Raw genomic sequence first — 22,638 nt, forward strand, 5'->3', positions numbered from 1 at the left:
CACAGTCACAATGGCTAAGGCCTTAAATACCCAGACTCCTGGCCTCCCGGCCCTGCAAAGCCCCTCATTTTGGCAGAAATTACAATGTCTACCAGCCGCAAATTAAAGAGCCATGGCATGAGGAGGGGCAAGAACCGAGCTCCTCACAAGGGAGTCAAGAGAGGTGGCAGCAAAAGAAAATACCGGAAGGGCAGCGTGAAGAGTAGGAAACGGGGCGATGATGGTAAGGATGAGCAGGCGAGCAATCAAACAGGAGCCCTCCCTCGTGGAGAATTTCCTGTTTAATTTCTACTGGGGCAGGAAGAGGAGAATGGGGACGTTCCAACTGCTGTCCCTGTTGCAAACCTGTCCTTCCCCTACAGCCAATCGCAATTACCGCTCCCACTTGTGATGCCACCCGTGGGCTCTGTCCTGGTGGACTTCACACAGCACCAGGCAGCAAAGAGAGGATGACGGCCAGAGAAGAGCCTATCGTGTGGGTTAAATGCCAATCGTGACGAAATGAGGAATGTATATGTTGGCTGTTTCTTCTTAACATCTCAATAAAACTGTGAAAACTGAACATGTTTTCTTTTTGATCTGTTGGCTGGAAAATGGGCTTGGGCAGACTTGGGAGAGAATTGGCAGGTATGAAACCATCCAACAGGTTGGGAGAGAATTGGCAGGTATGAAATCACAGGACTTGGAAAATATCAAGAGTCGTTTGTCGTTGACTCTCTCCCCATGCGCCCCAGCACTGGCTGGACACCATCACCATACTCAGGTCATGCGCCCCAGCACTGGCTGGACACCATCACCATACTCAGGTCTTTGTTTCCATGTGTGATCTCCCTCCCCACCATAGAAAGGGACCAGTGCTAAGAGACCACCTGGAAGAAATGCAGGGCCAGTTCTGAGCTGTAAAATATAAAGAGAGACCTCGAAACTAGGGCTAAAAGTAAAGCTAAGAGACAGGTCCCAGGTGTGGAGACACTCTGGCCATATGGGTGACCATATGGGTAGGACTAGCAGACTGTTGGCCTTCCGGATTGTCTCCCCATCTCTAACAGTCTGCTAGTCCTACCCATATGGTCACCCATATGGTCAGAGTGTCTCCACACCTGGGACCTGTCTCTTAGCTTTACTTTTAGCCCTAGTTTCGAGGTCTTTACACTCTGGGTAGCCAACATGGTGTTCACCCTATGTCAGCAGGGATATTGCCTGTGTGATCCACTGGTGCACCTGTGATGTCATAAATGAACCTCAGCCAGGTGTGTTTATATCACACCTTGGTTATATCTCCAGCCAATATCTCTGGCCAGGGATCCAGCACCTGTGCTCAACATCCCCCCACTAAGGGGATATTTTGCTTGAGTTACCTCCAAGGTAGCAGCCAGTACCAGGGTGGCTCCAGGTGGCATTGAGACTCCCCTTTAAACCAAGCCATGCCTTTGGGATCCTGAAGGGGAAGCAATCAGGAAAAGGGAGAAGAGGGAATGAGAGGACCGTGGGTATAAAGTTTTCACCAGCGAGGGAGCAGGTGGCAAAACCACTAGTTAGGAGCCACATGGCGATACAGGGGTGGTCAGATGTGGCGACACAAGCCACAGAAAACGTCTAGGTCATGGAGCAAAGATTTTTTTCCTGTTTCCTAACCCTAGTGAATGCACACTGTTTCAGAGCAAAATCTCACCTGATGTTAAGACAGACACTTCTGGATGCGACACTTCTGGATGCTTCTAACTCCTCAAACTTGTGTTTCCCTCCAGTTTCTACTTTTGTAAAGAGAAAAAAAATACTAAAAATATATATAAAATGTACTCCCTCATCTTCCACGGTTTTACTGACACTTCTGGACTCTCCTAACTCTTCAAACTTGTGTTTCCCTCCAGTTTCTACTTTCGTAAAGAGAAAAAAATATCTAAAAAATATAAAATGTACTCCCTCATCTTCCACGGTTTTACCTCCTCTAATATCCCTTTTGTTTGTTTTGTTTTGAACCCTCCGGGTTTGCACAAAGCCCTGCCGTCCCTAATCAGAAATGACAGGCTTTCCCTACATGGAGGCAGAGCTCCCAGGGGGCACGAGAGAATGTGAGGGCCGTCAGCTGCCTTCCCGGAGTTCTCTTTCCTCCATGTAAAGAAAGCTTGAGGGATCCTTGCGACATGTCAACCTTCTGCTGCTCTGGATATAAATAGACGAATTTATTGGGTTCTGAGGACACAGTAAGATGGAGTTTGGGTGCCAGATGTTTGATAGAGACCAATACTCAAGAGTCAGGGCAGTGCGGGACCCAGGGCTCAGAAAGGAGGTGAACAAAGCATCGTCCATCAGGGACCCAGCTCAGGTTCCCACATGGGACCGAAGCCCTCATATTCCCCAGCCACCCAGTCAGGCTGCTCTGGTTAAGAGAGGAGCTTGGGCAGAACTTGCAGGCCCCCCACCCCCGGCCTGCTTTTCCTTTTCCCCTGCCCAGTGCCCAGCTCACCGCCCACCACTCCAATGCCTCAACTCAAGACCCTTGACTTCTGCCTTGACCCTTGACCAAAGTTGCTCCAGAAAAGGTGGAGCAGTGGGCAGGTGCAAAGGGGTGAAGTCAGGAGTCAGGAACAAGCGAGAACAGCAACAATGCTGGCAAGGGCAGCTCTGAAGGAGCGGAGGAGCAAAACAGTGTCCCAGGAGCCCCACGAGAGCCCCAACTGTGTGTGTGATGCAGGAACGGGGAGGCCGCAGCTGCCTCCAAGTGGGAACAGACTGGAAAAATCCCAACATACCTCTCCCTCAGCCCACGGGTCTCCACCTGGTGCCTCCACTGGCCAAACTCGGCGGGAAGCCCTCAGGTCAGGGGTCCCCGGTGATACAGAACCCAAGGCCCAGCCTCGCAGGGCGTCAGGAGTGGTAGCTAATGCAACTCTGAAGGAAACTCTCTTCGTTAGCCGTCCTGTTTGTCTGATGCTTCGTCACAGACCAAGGTCTCTTCAGGAAGTGACCAGCGGAGAGGCCCCAGACCAAGTTACCTCAGGGCTCCAGAACCCTCGGCTTCAAAAGCCTGTTTGCCCATCATTTGCCAGACTCATGTTCTCCCCAGACAGAATGTTCGAATACACTGTTGTATTTCAATAATTCTCTCAGCATTGAAACAATCGAACTAATTGGGGAACAGCCCCAGGCTAGTCAGGGCAGCCAGACCCTCGCCTAGTGACTTCAGTCAGGTTGTGAAAGGAATAGCAGCCGCCCGGAAAACTCTGTTTTGCTGCAAGAACATTTTCCAGGCCCACATGCTGGAGCTTTTCCAGCACGAGTGTTGATTTAGTCCCTGCCCTCCAGGAACATTCATTCTGCCTCTCTGTTGACAGCTCCTTGCAAGCTCAGCACCCACCAGGCAGGCCCTGGGAGCTGAACCAGCACAGGGGTCCTCTGACCACGTGATGCTCAAAGATCTCGCCCTCTCGGTACTTGGTACTTTTGCTACATCTCCCCGAGCAAGGGGGACTCTGTTCCTCCCTCCAGTTGTTTCTGGAACGCCATGTCCTGAAGTCATCACTTACTTGGCCTTTGTGGAAAGTCAAAAAATAAATAAATAAAAAATAGAAAAGTAAAGGATCTTGGCCAGAAGCCCTTCTGGGTCACCTTGACCTTCTTGGGAGCTGACTTGGATACAGGGCCTCTGCTCCCCTGGCCTTAGGGTGCAATGAGAGTGGTCCCAGAGGACCCGGCTGTGTGGGTGGACGGAACCCAGAGGAGCAGTGGGGAGAACACGGCTGACCCCCATCTCTCACTTGGGGCTGCACCAGATGACCCTGGGTAGGACCCGTGCGACTCTGCAGCGCAGGCAAACAGGAAGTTCTGGAGAAACACTCAGGCCTGTGCTGAAGAGAAGGTCCGGCATCGGCAGCTGGGAGGGGACTCCGCATGCCCTGGGGGCAGTCAGGGCAAGTCAGACATGGCCTGGGGCTCGGCTGTCGGGGCACCCAATGGTTCTGTCCTTCAAGACTAGAGGAGAGCAGCAGTCTGGCTCTGGAATCTGAGCCCTCGCTCCCCAGGTGTGTCCTGGACAAGAACCCAACAGAGCAAGGTCTTCATGGCCAGCCCCCAGGAGCACAGGTCTTGGTCACTCGCCTTGTGATGAGTGGGGAAGCAGGTTACTCCTCTTCAAGAGAGCCTCTCCTCACTCTTGGACCCCCCCAAGCCACTCTCCGTCTCCAAACTTTCATGAGTCCAACCTTAGAGACCTCACCCTCAGCTGAGCCCTGCAGCCAACCCACTCCTGCACTTGGCTAGCTCAGTGTCCCCGAGGCTGGACAGGTGACAGTTCTCACTGTGCAGCATTATACCAGGGAGAAGGGTCCAGCACGTGGATTCCTTCAGCACCAATCCTCCCTCTTTGTGACTTGATGTCTCTTAGTCCTGCTGTAGTCGGAGCCTGGCACGCCTCCTCTCCGGCAGCTGGAGCCACTTCATCTCTACCTCCAGCCTTGTGCCACCAACACTGTAACCCAGCTGGACTCGGGCGGAAGCTCAAGTGACCCACCTCCGGGCCGGCAGCAGGGTAAGGCAACGCACCTGGGCACTGCCTTTACCCGACATGGGATCTTGGCTGAATTTTGCATCCTCCGCTAGCCTCATCTTCCTCATCTGTAAAACGTCAGTCACAAGATCCACCTCACAGGGGCTTGTAAGAATATAAGCTGCTATGAATCACAGCCCTGAGTAAGTTGGACTGTGTCTTTCGGTATCATTGTGCCTGTCCGGCCCTGACTCGGGACCCTGCCCCCTGCCTCAGCCTCAGGATGCCCCACAGCTGAGGCTGGGCCCTGCACCCATAGGCAGGCTTTCCCTTGCTCTTCAGAAAGCTCCAGACTCCCACTGTGACCTCCTCTCAGTCTCTCCTGGCCCTTTGGCCTAGGCCAGGTCTCACAACTTTTAGTGGTTTGTCTTGCTCTCCTGTAAAATGTAGCAGTTGAGAACAATTTTTTCTCTCCCATTAGAACTATACACTATAAACTCCAGACTATAAACTCCTGGGAGCAAGGGCCACACCATCCACGAGGGCGGGATGGAAGGGTCACATCAGGACATACGAACGCCATTGTTTCTTGGGAAACAAATCAGGGAATCCGTCTCTTAACCTCATAGGCTGTGAAGAATAAAATCTGAGCATGGATGTCAGTCAAAAGGATCAGGGATAGATTAATAAACTCACCGATTAGGATCATGTTAAGTTTTTCCATTTGCAACAGGCAAGTATCTCTGTAATTAATTAGCTATAAAGTCCTCAGGCCTAACACACAGGTGGCTTTTATTGAAAAGACAAAGAGATTGAATTTCACAATTTGCAGGGATCCTCCTCAAAAGTGACTCCAAATGGAAGCTTTCAAGAAGAGGGAACTCCTCACAGGACTAGACACCAGACCCTGATGTATTGACTTACTGTTTCCTTCAGGAACACAAAGCACTAATATCTCACCGGGTATATAAAAAGCTTCTGAAACTTTCACATGCGTAGAACCACCTGGCATCAGATAAAAATGCAGATTCAGATTCTGTAACTCATTCTGTAGGCCAGGTAGGGGGTCGGGGCTGGCACAGATTCTGCATTTCTAAGAAGCTCCCAGGTGATGCTCTTGCTTCTGGTCCAGGGACCACACTGTGAGTAGGGAGGAGCCCAGAACACTCCACTGGAAGCTCGGAGAGTAGGTTCCAGCTCATCTCCATCCAGACTTACCGTGGCAATAAGGGCCTCTCTCTGTGCCTCTCTCCAAGAGTCCCTTCCAATTCTTAAAATGGTAAGAAGTCCTACAATTCTAAAGAATACAATTAAGGAAATGTCACCCAGTAGTGGCCATCTCTCTGATTTTTTCTGTCCTAGGAACAGAAAGCAGTGGCAAGCATCACACGTAGAGTCTGGATCAAGGTCTTTCTGTGCCACCTCTGAGCCATTGGGCAGGCCGCCTCACTTAACGTGCAGATCACACTTCCCAGGGATATCGTAAGAAGTGAGCGAGGGGAGGAGAAAAAGCTCTGGAAACAGAGAGCCCCCTCCCACCCTTGCCACCACTGGAGGCCAGCAAAGCAATCTCTGGTTTGATGACTTAATCCCCCTTCTTTTCCTTTTCTATTTATTTGCTCTTCTTGGCTACAGAGCCTGAGCCAGACCACAAGTCCACCTGCTGCTCAAAGTGGGCATCTGTTTGTGTTTGGTCGAGAGCAACAGACATAGATCCCAGCTAAATTAAAAGAGGGGAGAAATGGAATCTACTGGAAGGATGTGGGATTGCTAGGAGAATAGAAGGTAAGACTGGGCAGCTGGGCCTCATGATGGGAGCCAGGCCAAAAGCAGAAGAAAGTCAAACCGCTCTCTTTGCCTTGCAGTGGCTCCAATTGTTTTCCATTCTTACATCACTCCCCTACAAAAGTCAAGGTCCCAGGAGACAGAAAATGATGGTCAAGTTTGGGTTTGCAGCAGGGCAGGGTTGGTCCTGAAAGGCAAATGGAGGAACAGTCACCAAAGAAGGGCAGATGTGTGCCAGGCAGCCGGGTACAGCGATGCTCACTGCGGAGTGTAGACCGTGACTTCCCTACGATGCATACAGTTCCAGGGGTCCCGCCTAGTGGGGAAAACAGCCATGTGTGAGCGCACCACAGCCACCTCTCGAATCCCTTCCTCCATGAACCCTTCTACCATATGCAGCCAGGCGAAACTGCCATCTACACACAGAATTAACTTGGAACCCACAGATTACATTTTATTTTCGCTGCCAGAACCAGAGGTGGGCTTTATTCTCAACTCCACTTTCCCCCCACAAAGAACATTTTCGCTCTATTGAACGAATTAGCAGCAAACAGGAGAGCAAGGACAGAGTCACGGAGCTACATCTAGGGCTGCTGCTAGGGGGACTCTGATGCCTCAGCAAAAGTAAATGGTGCCTGGGAGTCACGGATTGTAGGGAAGTGTTGGGAGGGAGACTGTGAGCTCTTTGAAAGTTAAGACCACAGGGATGCCAATTTGGGCACCAAGGAGGCCCTTCTTCCCTTGCCTGGCTCCTAAGAAGAATGATTTCTTTCCTTCCACTCCAAATACTCAGGCAGCAAGACATGTTCTGGAAGATTTAGCAGATAGAAGCTTCTGAGAGGGGTTGGTCTATGCAGTCCAGTCTAGGAGCCACTGGGCACACACAGCTACCGAGCACCTCAAGCATGGCTTAGGTCACATTGAGAGGTGTGCTGGCTGTCACATACACACTGGCTTTCAAAGACTTACTATGAACAAAAGAATGTAAGTGTAAAATATCTCATTAATAATTTTGACATAAGTTGTACATTGAAATAATATTTTAGATGGCTCCAATTAAATAAAAGAACCAAGATTAATTTACTTTTGTTTTTTGTTTTGTTTTGTTTTTTTTTTTTTTTGCTTTTAAAATGTGGCTACTAGAAAATTGAAAGTCACAAACGCAACGGTCATTATATTTGAATTGGACAGGGTTAGCCTAGGTTCTCCCGTCTGTAATTCCTCATTCCCCCATACTCTCTGTTCTTTTCATTTAGTGCAGAGCCTACTAAGCCAGGGCCTGATCCAAGCAAGCACCACAGAGGAGTGAACATTACCAACCTTCACCTTTCCCAGCTCTTTATCACACTCACACACACAAAGATGAAAATCAAAGAAAGTGGTGGCACCCAGATTTAAGTATGTGTTTCCCATATGTTTGTTTTAAATTAATAGAATTTTGGAAAGTTTCACACCCAGGAATAATAATAATAATAATAATAATAATAATAATAATAATAGCTTTGTACATATTAGCTTCACCCTTACCACAACCTCATGAAGTTGGCAGTTATCTTATGACCTGTGTTTCAGAGTTAAGAAACAGACCCGAGAAGATCAGGCAATCTGTCCAATCAACCACCTTTCTCTCACAGGGGGAAGAACGGGGTCCTCCAGACTGGAAAAAACACGCTTCTGGTGGCAGGCCCAGCACTCTATTCTGTGCGGCCTCCTTCACCGTCACAGTCTCTGGCTCCTGCCACCAGACCATGTCAGTCCAAGGCGAAGGGGTATTTTGATAGGAGTAGCCTAGGATCCTTGGGGGTGGGAGATGGGGAGAAGTAGGCGCAGACATTTCTCATCTCTCCTGACCTGGTAAAATCCAGGCTGTTCATTTCAAACCCTAAGCAACGAACTCTAACAGGAAAAAACAAAGGCTTTGGCATCAACCAGTTCTAGACTCAAGTCTTGCTACAACCACATTAACAGTTATAGGACCTTGAACAAATTGTGCAACATCTCTGAGTGTCTGTCGCTTGCTGAGTAAAATTGGGTTAAGAACACCTCCTTCTGGGATCACCAGGAGGCTCTTCAGAGGATCCATATGCAAAACAAGCTGTACCATTCCCAATGTATCCTGAGCAAGTGTTTTATAAATTCTCTTCCTCTCCAGACTACCCCTGCCCTCAACTTCAGCTGGAGCCAAACAGGGACCCCTGGTATTTCTGCGTAAGGTCTATACTGGAGTGGAGTAGGCGTGTAGGTCTGGAGCAGTGGCCCCAGGGACTGAGGAATGGAAACATCCATGCTGTTTGTAACATAGCAAGTCAGGCCAGGGTTGCCTCCTCAAGATGCTCCCCACAACCTCACCCTGTTGCTGGAAAGAAAGAGGAGGGTTGTGAGCTCTAGCTTGAGTCACAGAAGCCCTTTGTGTCTCCCAGGAGAGGGGTGGGCCTCAGCCGGGGGAAGTGTGGTGGGCGGGGTGACCTGGCAGCCTGGATTTCGTCTAAGAAAGGCTGGCCTGATGCCCAGCCCCCGGTGTTGCAAGGGCTGGCGGAGGCGCCCCTGTGAGCTGGGGGCAGGTGCAGACAAAGAGCAAAGATGGAAAAAGAGAGATGTCTCTTCCCCCATTTCTTTCAGCTTACAGTTTCATTAATTAAAATTCGTTTTTAAAGCTTTTGGTCTTAAAGAGGTCCTGCTTTGCATGCCTTGGTTTCTTTAACTAATAGACTTTCAAAACATCAGAGAGCTCTCAGAAGTTCCTCTTGGGGCCATCTGCTCCTTTTCTCTGCCTGCAGCACAGACTGCACCTCATCTCTACCGAACAGCTGGGGAGCAAATGAGCAAGACCCCAAAGGTCCTAGAGACAAGAGGGCATCTTCTCTCCTAGGTCTACTTGACTTTCCTTGGTTTCAACTGCAAGGTAATCAAGCCAGAGACTGAGGGAAGGCTCCCTTCCAGAAGGAGAGAAGGAGACCTCTTTCATTTTTCACTATCACCTCTCTAACATTCCTCCCATATTTTAAAACACAGCTCCCAGGATTTTTTCCTAATCAACCTGGCTAGAAATGAATGGGCTTTATCACCTCTCCGTTTCCAGCTCACTGTGTTTGCCCTTCTAGCAGACCTCCCTGAATACAGTAATAATATAGCCACTGAGATGTGGTCTCAGGGCCCTAATGGAGCATAATTTCCCTGAAGACAGACCAGCATCAGCTCGGATCACTCGGGTTGGAACAATGTCCTCCCCACTAAAGGGGGTTTTATTGAATGTCTACTCTGTACCCAGAACTGTCTTTATACGTTTCCACAGCCATCCAAGACAGCAGCCAGTGTTCCATAAATATCTATGGAGTAAAAGGCCATTATGTTATGCCAGTACTTATGTTGAAAGAGTGGTCCTTGGTACCATTTGCCAAGAATGTGTTAAGTACCTGAAAGATGCAGACTATTGTCTTGGGCCCTTCAGGTACCCACCAGAAGTTCCCCATTTTGCTGAGTCCATAACATCTACATTCTAAATGTGTCCATTTGGCTAAAGAAGGAAAGGGAGGGCTCCATGAACCCAAACTGGTAGTTGAGACCTGGACACTGCCATGAGGGCAGGTAGCATGAGGTTTTGTCCATCACTGTGTGTCCCGCCCCTTGTCTAGTGCCTGGTATGTCATGGTTGCTTAACAATCATGTTGAATAGATGGACACATGGATGAGATAAACGCTGCTGACAAGTGACCACAGATGTCTCCCATAAGATAGAAGCAAAGAGAGAAGAATATGGCAGTTAGAAGGGATTGTAGAACAGCCTCTTCTGTTTACATAAGAACCTGAGGGCCAAGGCCGTATGGTGGAGTGGAAAGGAGCAATGAAAGGGTCTTGGAGCCCGGAATGCTTTTGTTCTGACAAAAGGAAAAAAGACCTGTAAGTAGCAGGTGCTGTTAGGGTAGCCCTCCTGGCCGCTCCTCCATCACTGGCTAGCTCACACCCACTTTTATACTCTCAACACACACGCGTAGTCTTTGATATGTCTTTTCATATTCATGATTTTATTCTACTATAATTCTCCGTAAGCTTCCTGAAGCTGGAGGTCATGGTTCTGAGTTTTTGTTGTTGTTGTTTTAAGATTTGTTTATTTACCTGAGAGAAAGAGAGAGAGCACACCAGCAGGGGGAGGGGCAGTGGGAAAGGGAGAGAGAGAATCCCAAGCAGACTCCCCACCAAGGATAGAGCCCAAAGAGGGGCTCAATCCCATGACTGAGATCACGACCTGAGCCAAAATTAAGAGTCAGATGTTTAACCAACTGAGCCACCCAGACATCCCTGTTTCTTTCTCACTGCCCATAGAATCCCTTACATCCACCTGAATCACATAAAAAATAATTATCACATACATGAATTTATTAACTATACATCCCTTCTCAGTTATGTTAAATTTCTCATGGAGGCCCGAGGGCTCTCATTGCAAAGGCAGTCACTTTACAACCATTAATTAGTGTTTGAGAAAACTGATTAGATCTGAAGAGGATTGAGTCGGGAGCTGGAGAGGAGATGTAGAAAGCTGTATGGCTGTCAGAGCAAAATAATGTGGTTCTGCCTTAGAAGATGGGGCAGAGGAGGGGTGTCTTTCAAAGCTCAGACTCACACTAATCTGAGTGGAAAGAACAAACTGGAGGGAGTTGCTCTAGAATGCAGGCCTGGGGAAGACCGGAATGCCGAAAATTCTGCTAGAGGAACTAAGAGTGGCCAAAGTGGCAGCTGGGAGAAAAGTTTGGACCTGAATTTGGGAAGGTCCAAACCACCAGAAAGACCATCACCTAGCATCCTCCAGACTCAAGACTAAGAGAGGTGGTGAAGTCAGCCAGACAATGAAACATAAGCCTGACATTTTTATTCTGATTGTGTTAAGTTGTACCAAGCCGTGTGCCTATAAATCATCCTCCAGTGTACAGAGTGTATACTGAGATTTTGAGCTTTAAGCAGAAAAGTGAGACCAGTCTCATGAGGCTGATTTCTCTGCAGGGAAAGCTTTCAATTTAGAACATGAGTAAGGAGCCAGTTCCTGGTTCTAAGGTCTAGTCTGAGAAGAATATTGTGACCGACCAAGCAATGCAGCCAAATCATATAGGAACCTGTAAACTGTGAGAGGAGACACAGGGCTACATCTGGGTTGTTCAGGATGACTCAGGCCTTTAAGATTTTTCAGACTCTGAAAGGTAAAAGAAGTAGAAACCAAAAAGAAAAAAAGAGAAAAAGAAAAAAAGAGTTTAAAAGCCTATCCATCAAAAATGCAAATGGCCAAACTCTTAGACCTACCTGTAGACATCTATCTATTCTAGAGAAATCTTTCTATCTCTACACAAGGGGGTGTTCAATAATATTCATGGCAACATTTAAAGTTAATAAGACTCTTTTGCAGAGTGACTTAACTAATAAAAGTGAGCCTGCTGTAAAGTCTGACAGGGGACTCAGCAAATAAAGTAAATGACATCTACACCGTGATACATTCCGTAGCAGTTAAAATGTACATATAAGGGATGCCTGGGTGGTTCAGTGGTTGAGCATCTGCCTTCGGCTCAGGGCATGATCCCGGAGTCCCAGGATTGAATTCCACATCAGGCTCCCTGCATGGAGCCTGCTTCTCTCTCTGCCTGTCTCTGCCTCTCTCCCTGTGTGTCTCTCATAAATAAATAAATAAATAAATAAATAAATAAATAAAATCTTTTTCTAAAATGTAGATATAAATGCATATGTGCATAAATCCACATATACATACCAGTGTTGCTGTGGAGAGATCTCCAAGACACATTATTAGATGGGGAAAAGAAGCAAATAGTGATAGTACCTACAGAAGGATCCCCTTTAAGAGGCTAGAACTTTTTATATGTAAAAATAGGGTATGTGCATGTGTGTGTGTGTGTGGATAAACACACACATATATATGCCTATGCATATTTATATATTTACATACACACACACACGCACACACACAACTTTGTACATTTTTAAAATATTTGCACCAAGCTGTTGACAGTGATCATCTCTGGGGAGAAGAATGAAATTAAGTGGTGAACAAAGAAGACTTTTGATTTATCTATATTGTTTGAATTTTATTACATATTACTTCTGTAATTAACTTTTTTTTTTAATTTCTTCAAGCTGCAAGCAATTTCTGTCTGGCACAAGATGGAAACATCAACAGCCCTTTAGTATAGAGAGTCTCTTTGTTCTGAGGAAATTGTTCAAATGAAGGTTTTAATAATATAAATGGAAAGTAAAGACTGGCTTCTGCACTCAGAATGTGGTTGCCAGGAGAAAAAGTTCTTGGCAGGGGTGGGGGTGGTTTAATATTTCCCGTGTAATATGTCCCTGTATTGGAGCAGAGCGAATTGGACTGGGAGATTTGTGAGGACATGTGTCCTACCTATAAGAAAATAGAGGACCCAGAAGGATGGTGGGGCATTTATGTCTCATCCAGCAGCAGCATGCTCTGGGTTAGAAGTTTGAGGACAAGAGGTTTGGAATATTTTTATAAGATCTTTCATGAGACCTGGCTGCAAGCTATGTTCTTTCTATGTCCAGGTGACAAAGTGAAGCCCTGAGTCACAAAGATGCTCTTCCTTGCTGCCATATGTGAAAATGCTCCTGGACTGAAGATGAGTAACAACTGTGAATGGAGTCTCTTTTTCATTTTATTTTCTAATAGGTATTACTGGTATGCAATAAAGCTCTCTATATATTTGGATATTTATTTCATATCTGACTGCCCTATTGATCTCTTATTAGTTCTCATAAGTTTTTTTTTAATATTTTATTTATTTATTCATGAGAGATAGAGAGAGAGAGAGAGAGAGTGAGAGAGAGAGAGGCAGAGACATAGGCAGAGGGAGAAGCAGGCTCCATGCAGGGAGCCCGACGTGGGACTCCATCCCAGGTCTCCAGGATCAGGCCCTGGGCTGAAGGCGGCACTAAACCGCTGAGCTACCGGGCTGCCCAAGTTTTTAGTTCAGTTTCTCAATTTTTTGATACTTCATCTATCACGGCTGAACTGTAGTCCTCCCAAAATTCATATATTGAAGCCCTGGCCCCTTATACTTCAGAATGTGGCTGTTTTTGGAGGTAATGCCTTTTAAAAGGTGATTAATTTACAATGAGACCTTCAGGGTGGCCTTAATCCAATCTGACTGGTAACCTCATATGAAGAGGGAATTTGGACACACAGGATGTGTGTGCACAGAGAGGCAACCATATAAAAAAAGGTAGCAAGAGGGTGGCCATTGGCAAGCTAAGGAGGGAAGTCTCAGAAGAAACCAAACATGCCAACACCTTGATCTTGGACTTTTAGCCTCTACAACTGTAGGAAAATAAATTCCTGTTGTTCAAGTTAAGCAGTCCGTGGTATTTTAGGTCAGCCTTAGCAAATGAATGCATCATCACATAAACAGAAAATAATAACAATTTTGGCTGCTCCCTCCCCCATAATCCTGCTACTTATTTCTATTTCCTGCACTATTGCATTGGCTACCACACACATTCTTTTAGACCTAGGTGCACCAGGAAAGTAAATCCACATTCAACTTTCTAACACACACATTGCTATTAAGTCATTTTATCTGAAAGCATTTTGTTGACTTTGGAGGGTATTACATTTCATTCAATTAATTCTGTGAAGTTGGCATGCTATCCTAGTGATTAGATGAGCAGATGAGATTCCGTTAGGATAAACGACTTATGTCTGGGGTTACAGAGCATAACTGGACTAAAGTTTTCAGATTCTAAATCAAATCCTGTGCTTTTTTTTCTATCTTACTCACCAAACAACTAACCAACAATAAAAAAATGTTATATTAGGGGAAAATAAGTATTTACCATTATTATGGTTTTGTCTTTCTGCGGTTTAAAGCGTCCTTTCTGCCTCTAACTCTTGTTCTACCTTCCTTGAGGAGAAGAATGTTTTCTCCAACTCAAAAGCAGAGAAGAATGGAACACCCACCTCCTAGATTTCTGCTTTCCCAACACTTTCTGCCATATTGCTGAAGGAGGCAGCAAATAATAGTGGAAAGTATTCGGTATGTTAGGCAGCTTCTAAGATGGCTCCTAAAGATCCCTTCCTCCTGCTATTCAGGAGTATGGTCTGCATGTAGTGACTTGTCACAGTGAAGGAGATAGAGCAAAAGTAAGAATATATGTCACTTTCAAGATTAGGTTAGAAAAGGTCTCTGGCTGCTGTCTTGCTCACCTCTTTTGCTTTCTTACTTATACAGACTGATGGAAGTCAGCTGCCATGCAGAGAATGATATATGGCAAGGAACTTATGGAGGTCCCTGGCCAATAGTCAGTGGAGAACTGAAGTGCTTGGTTTCACTGCCTGTGAAAACCAGAATCCTGACAAGTGAGCTTAGAAGTAGATCCTTCCCCAGGAAAGCCTTCAGATGAGGATGCAGCCTTTCCTAACACCATGATTGCAGGACTATGAGAGATTCTGAGCCAAAGGACCCAGTTAAGACCCATAGAAACTATGAAATAATGTGTTCATGGTTTTGTGTCACTAAGTTTTCGGGTAATTCCTTACACAGTAATAGATAATGAATACACTCAGTCTGGAAGTAAAGAGGCCTGGGTCCTTGTCTCTATCAGTAGCTTACATCGAACTCTTGGGCAAGTACTTCCTTCTCTGGAAGTCAATCAGCATCCTCTCCCATGAAATGAGGAGTATAGGAGAGATGATCTCTAAAAATGCTTTTCAACTCTCAAACTTTATTCATCTGTGACTATTCCTGGCACAATCTCCCAAGTCGTTTCCTATGCCCCACCCCCTCCACCCTATAGTCTTGTCATACCCAACCCCCTTCCAAGCCCCAGTTCTTTCTAAGGGCTCTGTTAACCCTGTCTTTTCAATAAATAAAAGACAAGAAATCTTACTGGGGCAAAAATCCCAGTCCCTATAAAGTAGCCAAAACCTTTATTAGAACTCCAAGAGCTGAAGCAAGAGGAGACAATGCTGCTATATACACCATTCATTAATTGCTCCTATCTTTTAGACTCCTACTGATTGCTACTGACTGCCAGGCCCAGCCCTCAGTCTCCTTTCAACTTTATGATAATTCATGTCACATCTGCCTCTGTGCTCTTCAGAAGGGAACTCCCAGAGGTCCTAAAACCCTGTCACCTGACTTTTAAAAGCACCTGGAGCCAGAGTCAGCTCAGAACAGTGAACTGAGGAAATGGCATCTCAGGGGATCAGGCCTTTCCGCCTAGACTGCTGGCATAGTGCTTTCTCTAGAACATCTGGTTTGGTTCTAGGGGAAGCAATGAACAAGACAGGAGGAAGCAAAGAGGTCATCTAGAAAGAGAAGACTGATGGGGGAGTTCAGACTCTGGAGCTCAAACCTCTATAATGCTACTGGGTTGTCTGAGTGTTATAGGAAAGGGATCCAAATCTAAGCCTCAGTTTATCTTCCTATGAAACAGAGAGACAACCCTGAGAGATATCTCTGGGGGTTATATTAAAATCTTTCCTCCTACCCACACTCTACAACCGCTCTCCTCACACCTTCCCCTTTAAACTCCACCCTACCCCACAAACCTCTCAATCTCGAAGAAAAAGGATGAGGGAGAGACAGTCTGTTTTCCTAAAGATAGTAAGCATGGAAAGAAAAGCTGCTAGTGAAATGTAAATACAGAATCTCTACCTCTACTGCCTTCTGCTCTATTTTTTTAAGAACACTTGTCCATGCAGCCCAATATAATAACCAATAGGTTCTGGCAGCCATGCAGGTGGCATTTGTGTTCTCCAGAAGAGGAAATGATATACAGAAAAAGAATTAACTTTTTAAAAGTTTTAAAAATTTTAATTATTTTTTACTCCACCTGCACCCATGAAAGTAATTAAAGAGGCTAAGTTGTTTGTTCATGTTTAGAATACTGTGTGCCAGAAGAGCCAATGCATCCTCCTGCTGTGTCTTTTGACTTCATGTAGAAGAAAACCTGACCCAAATAGCTTAAACTTTAAAGGGAATTTATTGGCTCCTCCAATTAAAAAGATGACAGATATACTGGCTTTAATAGTTTCACTTAGAACCTCTTCTCTTTCTATGTCTCTGACCTAACTTCAACTTCACCTTAACACTGGTTCCCCTACTGTTCTTCAGACGGCTGCCAGCAGCTCCCAAAATCATGAGCTTCCTCACTCACATCTAGAAGAAATGCAGGAGCATCTTTGTCCCAACATTCACAACAAAAGCCCTGAAACTCACTCAGACTTGACTACTTTAATACATATGCCACTTCAGAAATGATCATTGCCAAGACACCTGAATGGCTCAGTCAGTTAAACATCTGACTCTTGATTTAGGCCCAGGTCATGATCTCAGGGTTGTGAGATCAAGCTGTGCTCAGTGGGGAGTTCTGCTTGAGATTCCCTCTCTCCCTCTTCTTCTGCCCCTCCCTCTCATGCTGTCTCTCTCTCTCAAATTAAAAAAACAAAATCTTTTTTTTAAAAAGGGGAAGAATTATTATTAGCAGCAAGTAGGATAGCCTATCTGATTAAGCTCCTACTGAGTCAATAGCAAAGTATCATCCTCCAAACCAATTGAATTCCCAAATAAAATTGGACAATTGGGTAAAGAAGGGAAAACAGATGCTGGGAAGATAACCAATTAGTATCTGTTATAGATACAAAGTATTTTTTTCAAGTTCAGAGTCCCAGGGTGGGCAGATTGATTGGTTGGCTTTAAGGCTTTATTTTTTTAGAGCAATTTTAGGTTAACACTAAATTAAGAAGAAGGTATGGAAATTTCCCATACACCCCCTGCTTCTACATGTATGCCCTCCCCCTTTATCAATACGCCCTCTCCCTTTATCAATATTCCCCATCAAGGTAGTGCATTTCTTACATTTGATAAACCTACACCAACACATTGTAATAGCCCAAGTCCACAGTTTATATTACAATTCACTCTTGGGGGTGTACACTCTATGGGTTTGGACAAATGTATAATGATAGGCATCCATTATTATAGTATCATACAGAATATTTTCACTGAACTTTAAGTCCTCTGTGTTATGCCTATTAATCTCTTTCCCCAACCCCCAAGCCCCTGGAAATCACTGATCTTTTTACTGTCTCTATAATTTTACCTTTTCTAGAATGTCATATAATCGGAATGCACTTGTGTGGTCTTTTCATGTTGACTTCTTTCACTTTGTAGCATATATTTAAGGTTCCTCCATGTCTTTACATGACTTAATAGCTCTTTTTTTTTTTTTTTCAGAAGAGAGCGAGCAAAAAATGGGGGGCAGAGGAAGAGGGAGAGATAGAGTCTCAAGCAGGCTCCATGCTTAGTGTGGAGCCTGACGTGGGGCTTGATCTCATAACCCTGAGGTCATGACACTTAACCAATTGAGCCACCCAGGTGCCCTTTAATAGCTCATTTATTTTTAGCACTGAATAATATTCCATTGTCTGGATGAACACAATTTATTTATCCATTCACCTACTGAAGGTCATCTTGGTTTCTTTCAAGCCATGGCAATTTTAAGTAAAGCTGCTATAAACTTCCAGGTGCAAGTCTCTTGTAGACCTAAGTTTTTGGTTCCTTTGAGTAAATACCAAGAATCATATTTGCTGAATTGTATGGTAAAAGTATGTTTAGTTTTGTAAGAAACTACCAAACTGTCTTCCAAAGAGGCTGCACTATTTTGCATTCCCACTAGAGATGAATGAGAGTTTCTGTTGCTCCACATCCTCGTCAGCACTTGGTGTTGTCAATGTTCTGGATTTTGGCCACTGAAGGAGGTATGGAGTGGTACTACACTGTTGTTTATGCATTTCTCTGATAACTTTTGATGTAGAGCATCTATTCATATGCTTACTTGCCATCTGTGTATCTTCTTTGGTGAGGTGTCAGTTAAGGTAATTGGCCCATTTTTAAATCAAGTTGTTTGTTCTCCTATTGTTGAGCTTCAGAAGTTCTTAGCACATTTTGGGTAATAGTCTTTTATCAGATGCACCTTTGCAAATATTTTCCCCCAGTCTATGGCTTGTCTTCATTGTCTTTTATAGAGCAGGAGTTTTAAATTAAATGAAATCAGATTATAATCCAGATTATTATTATACTTATTAATAATTATCATTTTTTCATGGATCATGTCTTTGGTTTTGTATCTAAAAAGTCATCACCATACCCAAGGTCATGTAGGTTTTTTGTATGCTGTCTTAGAGGAGTTTTACAGTTTTGAGTTCTACATTTAGGTCTATGATCCATTTTGAGTTAATTTTTATGAAAGATGTAAGGTCTATGTCTAGATTCATTTTTTTCCATGTGGGGTCCAGTTGTTCCAGTACAATTGGTTGAAAAAAAATCTCTGCTCTCTGGTACTACCTTTACTCCTTTGTCAAAAAGCAGTCATCTATATTTGTATGGATCTATTTCTGGGCTCTCTATTTTGTTCCATTGATCTATTTTTCTATACTTTCACCAATGCAACTGTTTTTGATTACTGTAGTTTTATAATAAGTCTTGAAGTCTGGTAGTGTTAATGTGAGGCATTCTAGGCTCCAGGAGACCAGTGAAACATGCCACATTTAGTGCTTCACAGAGTATTAAATGACCCAAAAGACTATGTAGACAGATACAGTTGGCTTCTCAGGTTTACTTGTAAGTATATATACACACAAACCCACAGCTTGAAGGTAAAGACCACATCTATTTCATTCCATTTCTCTCTTTTCCATTCATGATTCTCGTGCCCATATGGTGTCTTACAAACAGAAGACATATCAAAGTTTAATGAATGAATGAAGGGAAGAAGAAATGAATCATTTGGTTACTTAGTGAATTCCCAGGCCATGAGTTTGAGCCAAGAGAAACAGGTTGCTCTTGGATACATCAGGAAATCCCTTTGCTAATCTACCATTCCAAATAGGTGCAAAACACTAGCCTGAGAATCATAAATCTGTGGGAAAGACAGAATTTGAACCAAATTGAATTACCTGTGCTGAGAACTGGTTCAGACTTGTCCAAGTTCTTGCCCACAACCCTCAGTGTACTTGTTTCCAGTGTACTTGGGTATGTAAGGACTAAGTGATTCTGTTAGGTTATTTAAACGTCTTCATTTGATGAGCTGTTAAGGCAGCATTGTAAGTGGTTAGACACAGTCTGGAGCCAGCCTTCCTGGACTCACATCCCAGCTGTGCCACTCATCATTGGAAGAATTTTAGGCTAGGTGTGTTAATGTCTCTCTGCCTTGGTTCCCTCATCTGTAAAACCAGGATAATAATAGTACTACTTCATAGGGTTTTTGAGAGGTTTACATGAGTTACTATTTTAAAACTGCCTAATATAGAGGCTGGCCTAGAAGAAGCACTATATAAATATTTGCTGTTATTATTCCTCCTTTTTACGTGCAGGTGTAGCCTGCCTGATGGACAAACCCAGAACCCACAGAGCTTGACTCTTGGCCACATAGTACTTCAGTGTCAGAAGGACTCAAGAATCTGTAGACATGAATTCAAGCCAGGAAGCCATGCCCATTTTCTTGTCCCATTGACAAGCTTTTGCCATATCCACTGCCCATGCCCTGGCCCTCCTTTCACCCATGATAACCTGCCAAGAAAGTCTGAGGAACTAATACTACAGGCTGAGGAGAGAGGAGAGAACAGTAGAGGCAGGAAGAATGTCCTCCATTCTCCAATATAGACAGAAATATTGTAGGAAGCCCTGCTGGCTTTATATCAGATGGCTTCTTTGCTTTGCAACAGCCCTCAACTCCTTTTCTTTCCTTCTTTTTTGAGCGGAGAACACTGTCATTTTGTGAAAAGAATAACAAAGATGCATATATGCCTATAAATGGAAGATGAAGTGGTGGCTGAGGGCTTCCTCCTGCCAAAGAAAACAAGTGCAAGGCAGCTGGAATAGAGGAGCCAGGGGGCCTGCAGAATCAGAAGCTCTCCATCTCCTTGGGAGCCGGCACTAGCCGGTGTAGGCCAGGCTGTCTGGGAAATGGCAGTTCCTCAGTCCTGCGGGAAAGCCCTGCCAGGAACCTTGAGGCCATGGACCAGGGGTTGCCGGGAGCTGAATGCTGAAATTTGCCATGGGAAAGGAAGAGACAATTGGAGGCTGGTGTCCCAGAGAAACCACGGTTTAATTCGACAGGCATCAACTAAATGACTGCTGTGCTCAAGGCATGGGGTTGTGGGGCAGAAGAAGCAAGGGAGTCATGTTTTCTGTCCACAGAGACCTATTGTCAATGGGGATGGGCTCGTGAAAGTGAGGGCAAGATGCACATAGTTGTAACAATACCTTCCAATCAACAAGATTGGATACAAAGTTCCGGGACGCCTGGGTGGCTCATGGTTGAGCATCTGCTTTTGGCTCAGGTCATGATCCTGGGGTCCTGGGATCGAGTGCCACATCAGGCTCCCCACAGGGAGCCTGCTTCTCCCTCTCCTATGTCTCTGCCTCCCTCTATATGCCTCTCTTGACTGAAAAAATAAAATCTACAAAAAAAAAAAAAAGAAGTAGGAGGTTTCAAGGAACAAGGGGTTCCATTCAATATGAGGAAGTGATATTTGAGGTTAGTTTTAAAGGAAAGGTAGGATTTTGACATATGGAGAGATGGGGTCATGGGTGTTATGAGCAAAGTGACTAATGCAACCAGGCACAGAGGTAAGGAGACAAAGTCACCTCTCAGGGGAAAGATGGGGTCCCAAATGACAGGCTGAGCAAAAACATGAGAACAATGTATAAGTGCACAATGTGGCAGAGGACTGTGAAAGCCCAGGTTGGAAAACCAGTGCCTGTTTCAGGAGGTACTGGGAACTCGCTGAAAGTTTGGGATCTGTGGAAGCACATGACAATACTGGACTTTCAGACAACCTAATGGCTGAGAGTGGGGATGGATTAGAAGAAGGAAGAAAAGAGACTCTTTATGATCATCATCCCTTGGAGAACAAGATATTAAGGTTATCGTGACACTTTTTAAAAATCTAAATTCCTGTGATGCCTGGGTGGCTCAGTGGTTGGGTGTTTGCCTTCAGCCCAGGGTGTGATCTCGGAGTCCCAGGATTAAGTCCCCACATCAGGCTTCCTGTATGGAGCCTGCTTCTCCCTCTGCCTGTGTCTCTGCCTCTCTTGGGATCTCTCATGGATAAATAAATAAAATCTTTTTTAAAAAAATCTAAATTCCTCACCAGAGCTTAGCTATAAGTATCCTGCTCTGCCTCTCATTCCTGCCTCATCTTGAATGCCCTGTCACTATAGTCTAGCAGTACGGGCTGTCTTTCTAGTCCACTAAGATACCAAGCCTTTTATATCTCAAAGCCTCAGCTTGTTTCTAAAATGACCACCATCAATCCTTTCCCTCCTTGAATAAACCAGTCATTCTCCTTTTTACCAGGGGAGTCAAATCCTCCAAGTCCTAGAATCTTGGCTGTTCTGTGACAACCTTGATGTATAGGTTACTACAGAAGTGACACTAGACCAGATCTAAGTCTAGTCTTTAACAAGGTGGGAAGTTTCCTCCTTCCCATTCATAGGAGTAAGCTATCCTCCATATAAGAAGCCCAGTTATCCTGATCCCTCCGTGCTGTGAGGAAGCCCAAGCTAACCATATTGGAGAAGTCACATGAAGAGGGAACCTTGATAGTCAACCTCCAGTTATTCCAGCCAGCCCAACCCACACACCAGACAAATCAGCAAAGAAGCTCTTGAATATCCAGCCCATTCGAGCCTTCAGATGACTCCAGTCCCAACTACCATTTGACTACAACTGCAAGGGAGACCCCCAGTGAGAACTGACACCCGGCAAAGCCCAATCAACCCACAGAGCTGTCATAGACAATAATAAATTGCCACTTAAGCCACTACATTTTGGAGTAGTTTGTCATGTAGCTATACACACCTGAAGAACTCGTTGTCTTTCTCTGGACCCTCTTTCCCTTTCCATCATCCTGTCCCATGTTCCTCATCATTGATCATTGTTTAACTCCAGGCCCCATCCTCACTGTAGGACATTTCTTATCCACCCCATCCTATTATCCTGGGTTCTACACCACTCTGAACATTATTATGCTGCCTCAGTTGTCTTTGCTCCCTCCCCAGCATTTCTCATAATTGAGTTATTCTGTTCTTGGCTTTGGTCTCTCTCCTTTCACTAGAGGTGGGCTCTGAGAAATCAGAGGCCATGAACACTTTGACCACTATTTCATTCCCATTTCTAGCAAGTAGCATGTGATCAATAAATATTTGTCAAATGGATGGATAAGTTGTAACCTATCCATACAACACAGAGCCACTGGAAGGTTGATGATGGGTGGGGGACATATTTTCAGAACCTCCATAATCTACCAAGAGCAGCTACGTGAATAATTACATATAGTGTTGGCATTAATC

The 22,638-nt window shown here is 45.0% G+C and overlaps 1 protein-coding gene and 2 long non-coding RNA genes across 3 annotated transcripts; 2 read left to right on the forward strand and 1 right to left on the reverse strand.

Annotated features, from left to right (window-relative positions):
• Positions 1 to 17: 17 nt before the first annotated feature.
• Positions 18 to 562, forward strand: TNP1 (transition protein 1). Its single transcript, XM_072813574.1, has 2 exons — positions 18 to 223; positions 363 to 562. Exons 1-2 carry the CDS (start codon positions 85 to 87, stop codon positions 389 to 391), a joined length of 168 nt encoding a protein of 55 aa, XP_072669675.1. The 5' UTR covers positions 18 to 84; the 3' UTR covers positions 392 to 562.
• Positions 563 to 1,357: 795 nt separating this feature from the next.
• On the reverse strand, positions 1,358 to 4,811 carry LOC140625896 (uncharacterized). The gene is made up of 3 exons (XR_012025168.1): positions 2,754 to 4,811; positions 1,673 to 1,754; positions 1,358 to 1,438 (listed from the first exon to the last, which is right to left on the reverse strand). It is a non-coding gene; the product is annotated as an uncharacterized lncRNA (long non-coding RNA).
• Positions 4,783 to 7,496, forward strand: LOC140625894 (uncharacterized). Its single transcript, XR_012025166.1, has 4 exons — positions 4,783 to 5,765; positions 5,849 to 5,975; positions 6,122 to 6,271; positions 6,352 to 7,496. It is a non-coding gene; the product is annotated as an uncharacterized lncRNA (long non-coding RNA).
• The last annotated feature ends 15,142 nt before the right edge of the window (positions 7,497 to 22,638 follow it).

This window comes from Canis lupus, chromosome 36 (genome assembly GCF_048164855.1).
Source record: "Canis lupus baileyi chromosome 36, mCanLup2.hap1, whole genome shotgun sequence".
Taxonomy (NCBI): Eukaryota; Metazoa; Chordata; class Mammalia; order Carnivora; family Canidae; genus Canis; species Canis lupus.

Bases quoted from the DNA above. Each gene is read 5' to 3' on its own strand.
- TNP1 (XM_072813574.1), top strand. From the start codon at position 85: ATGTCTACCAGCCGCAAATTAAAGAGCCATGGCATGAGGAGGGGCAAG. The intron at 224-362 runs GTAAGGATGAGC...CTTCCCCTACAG, and splicing joins TAGGAAACGGGGCGATGATG to CCAATCGCAATTACCGCTCC.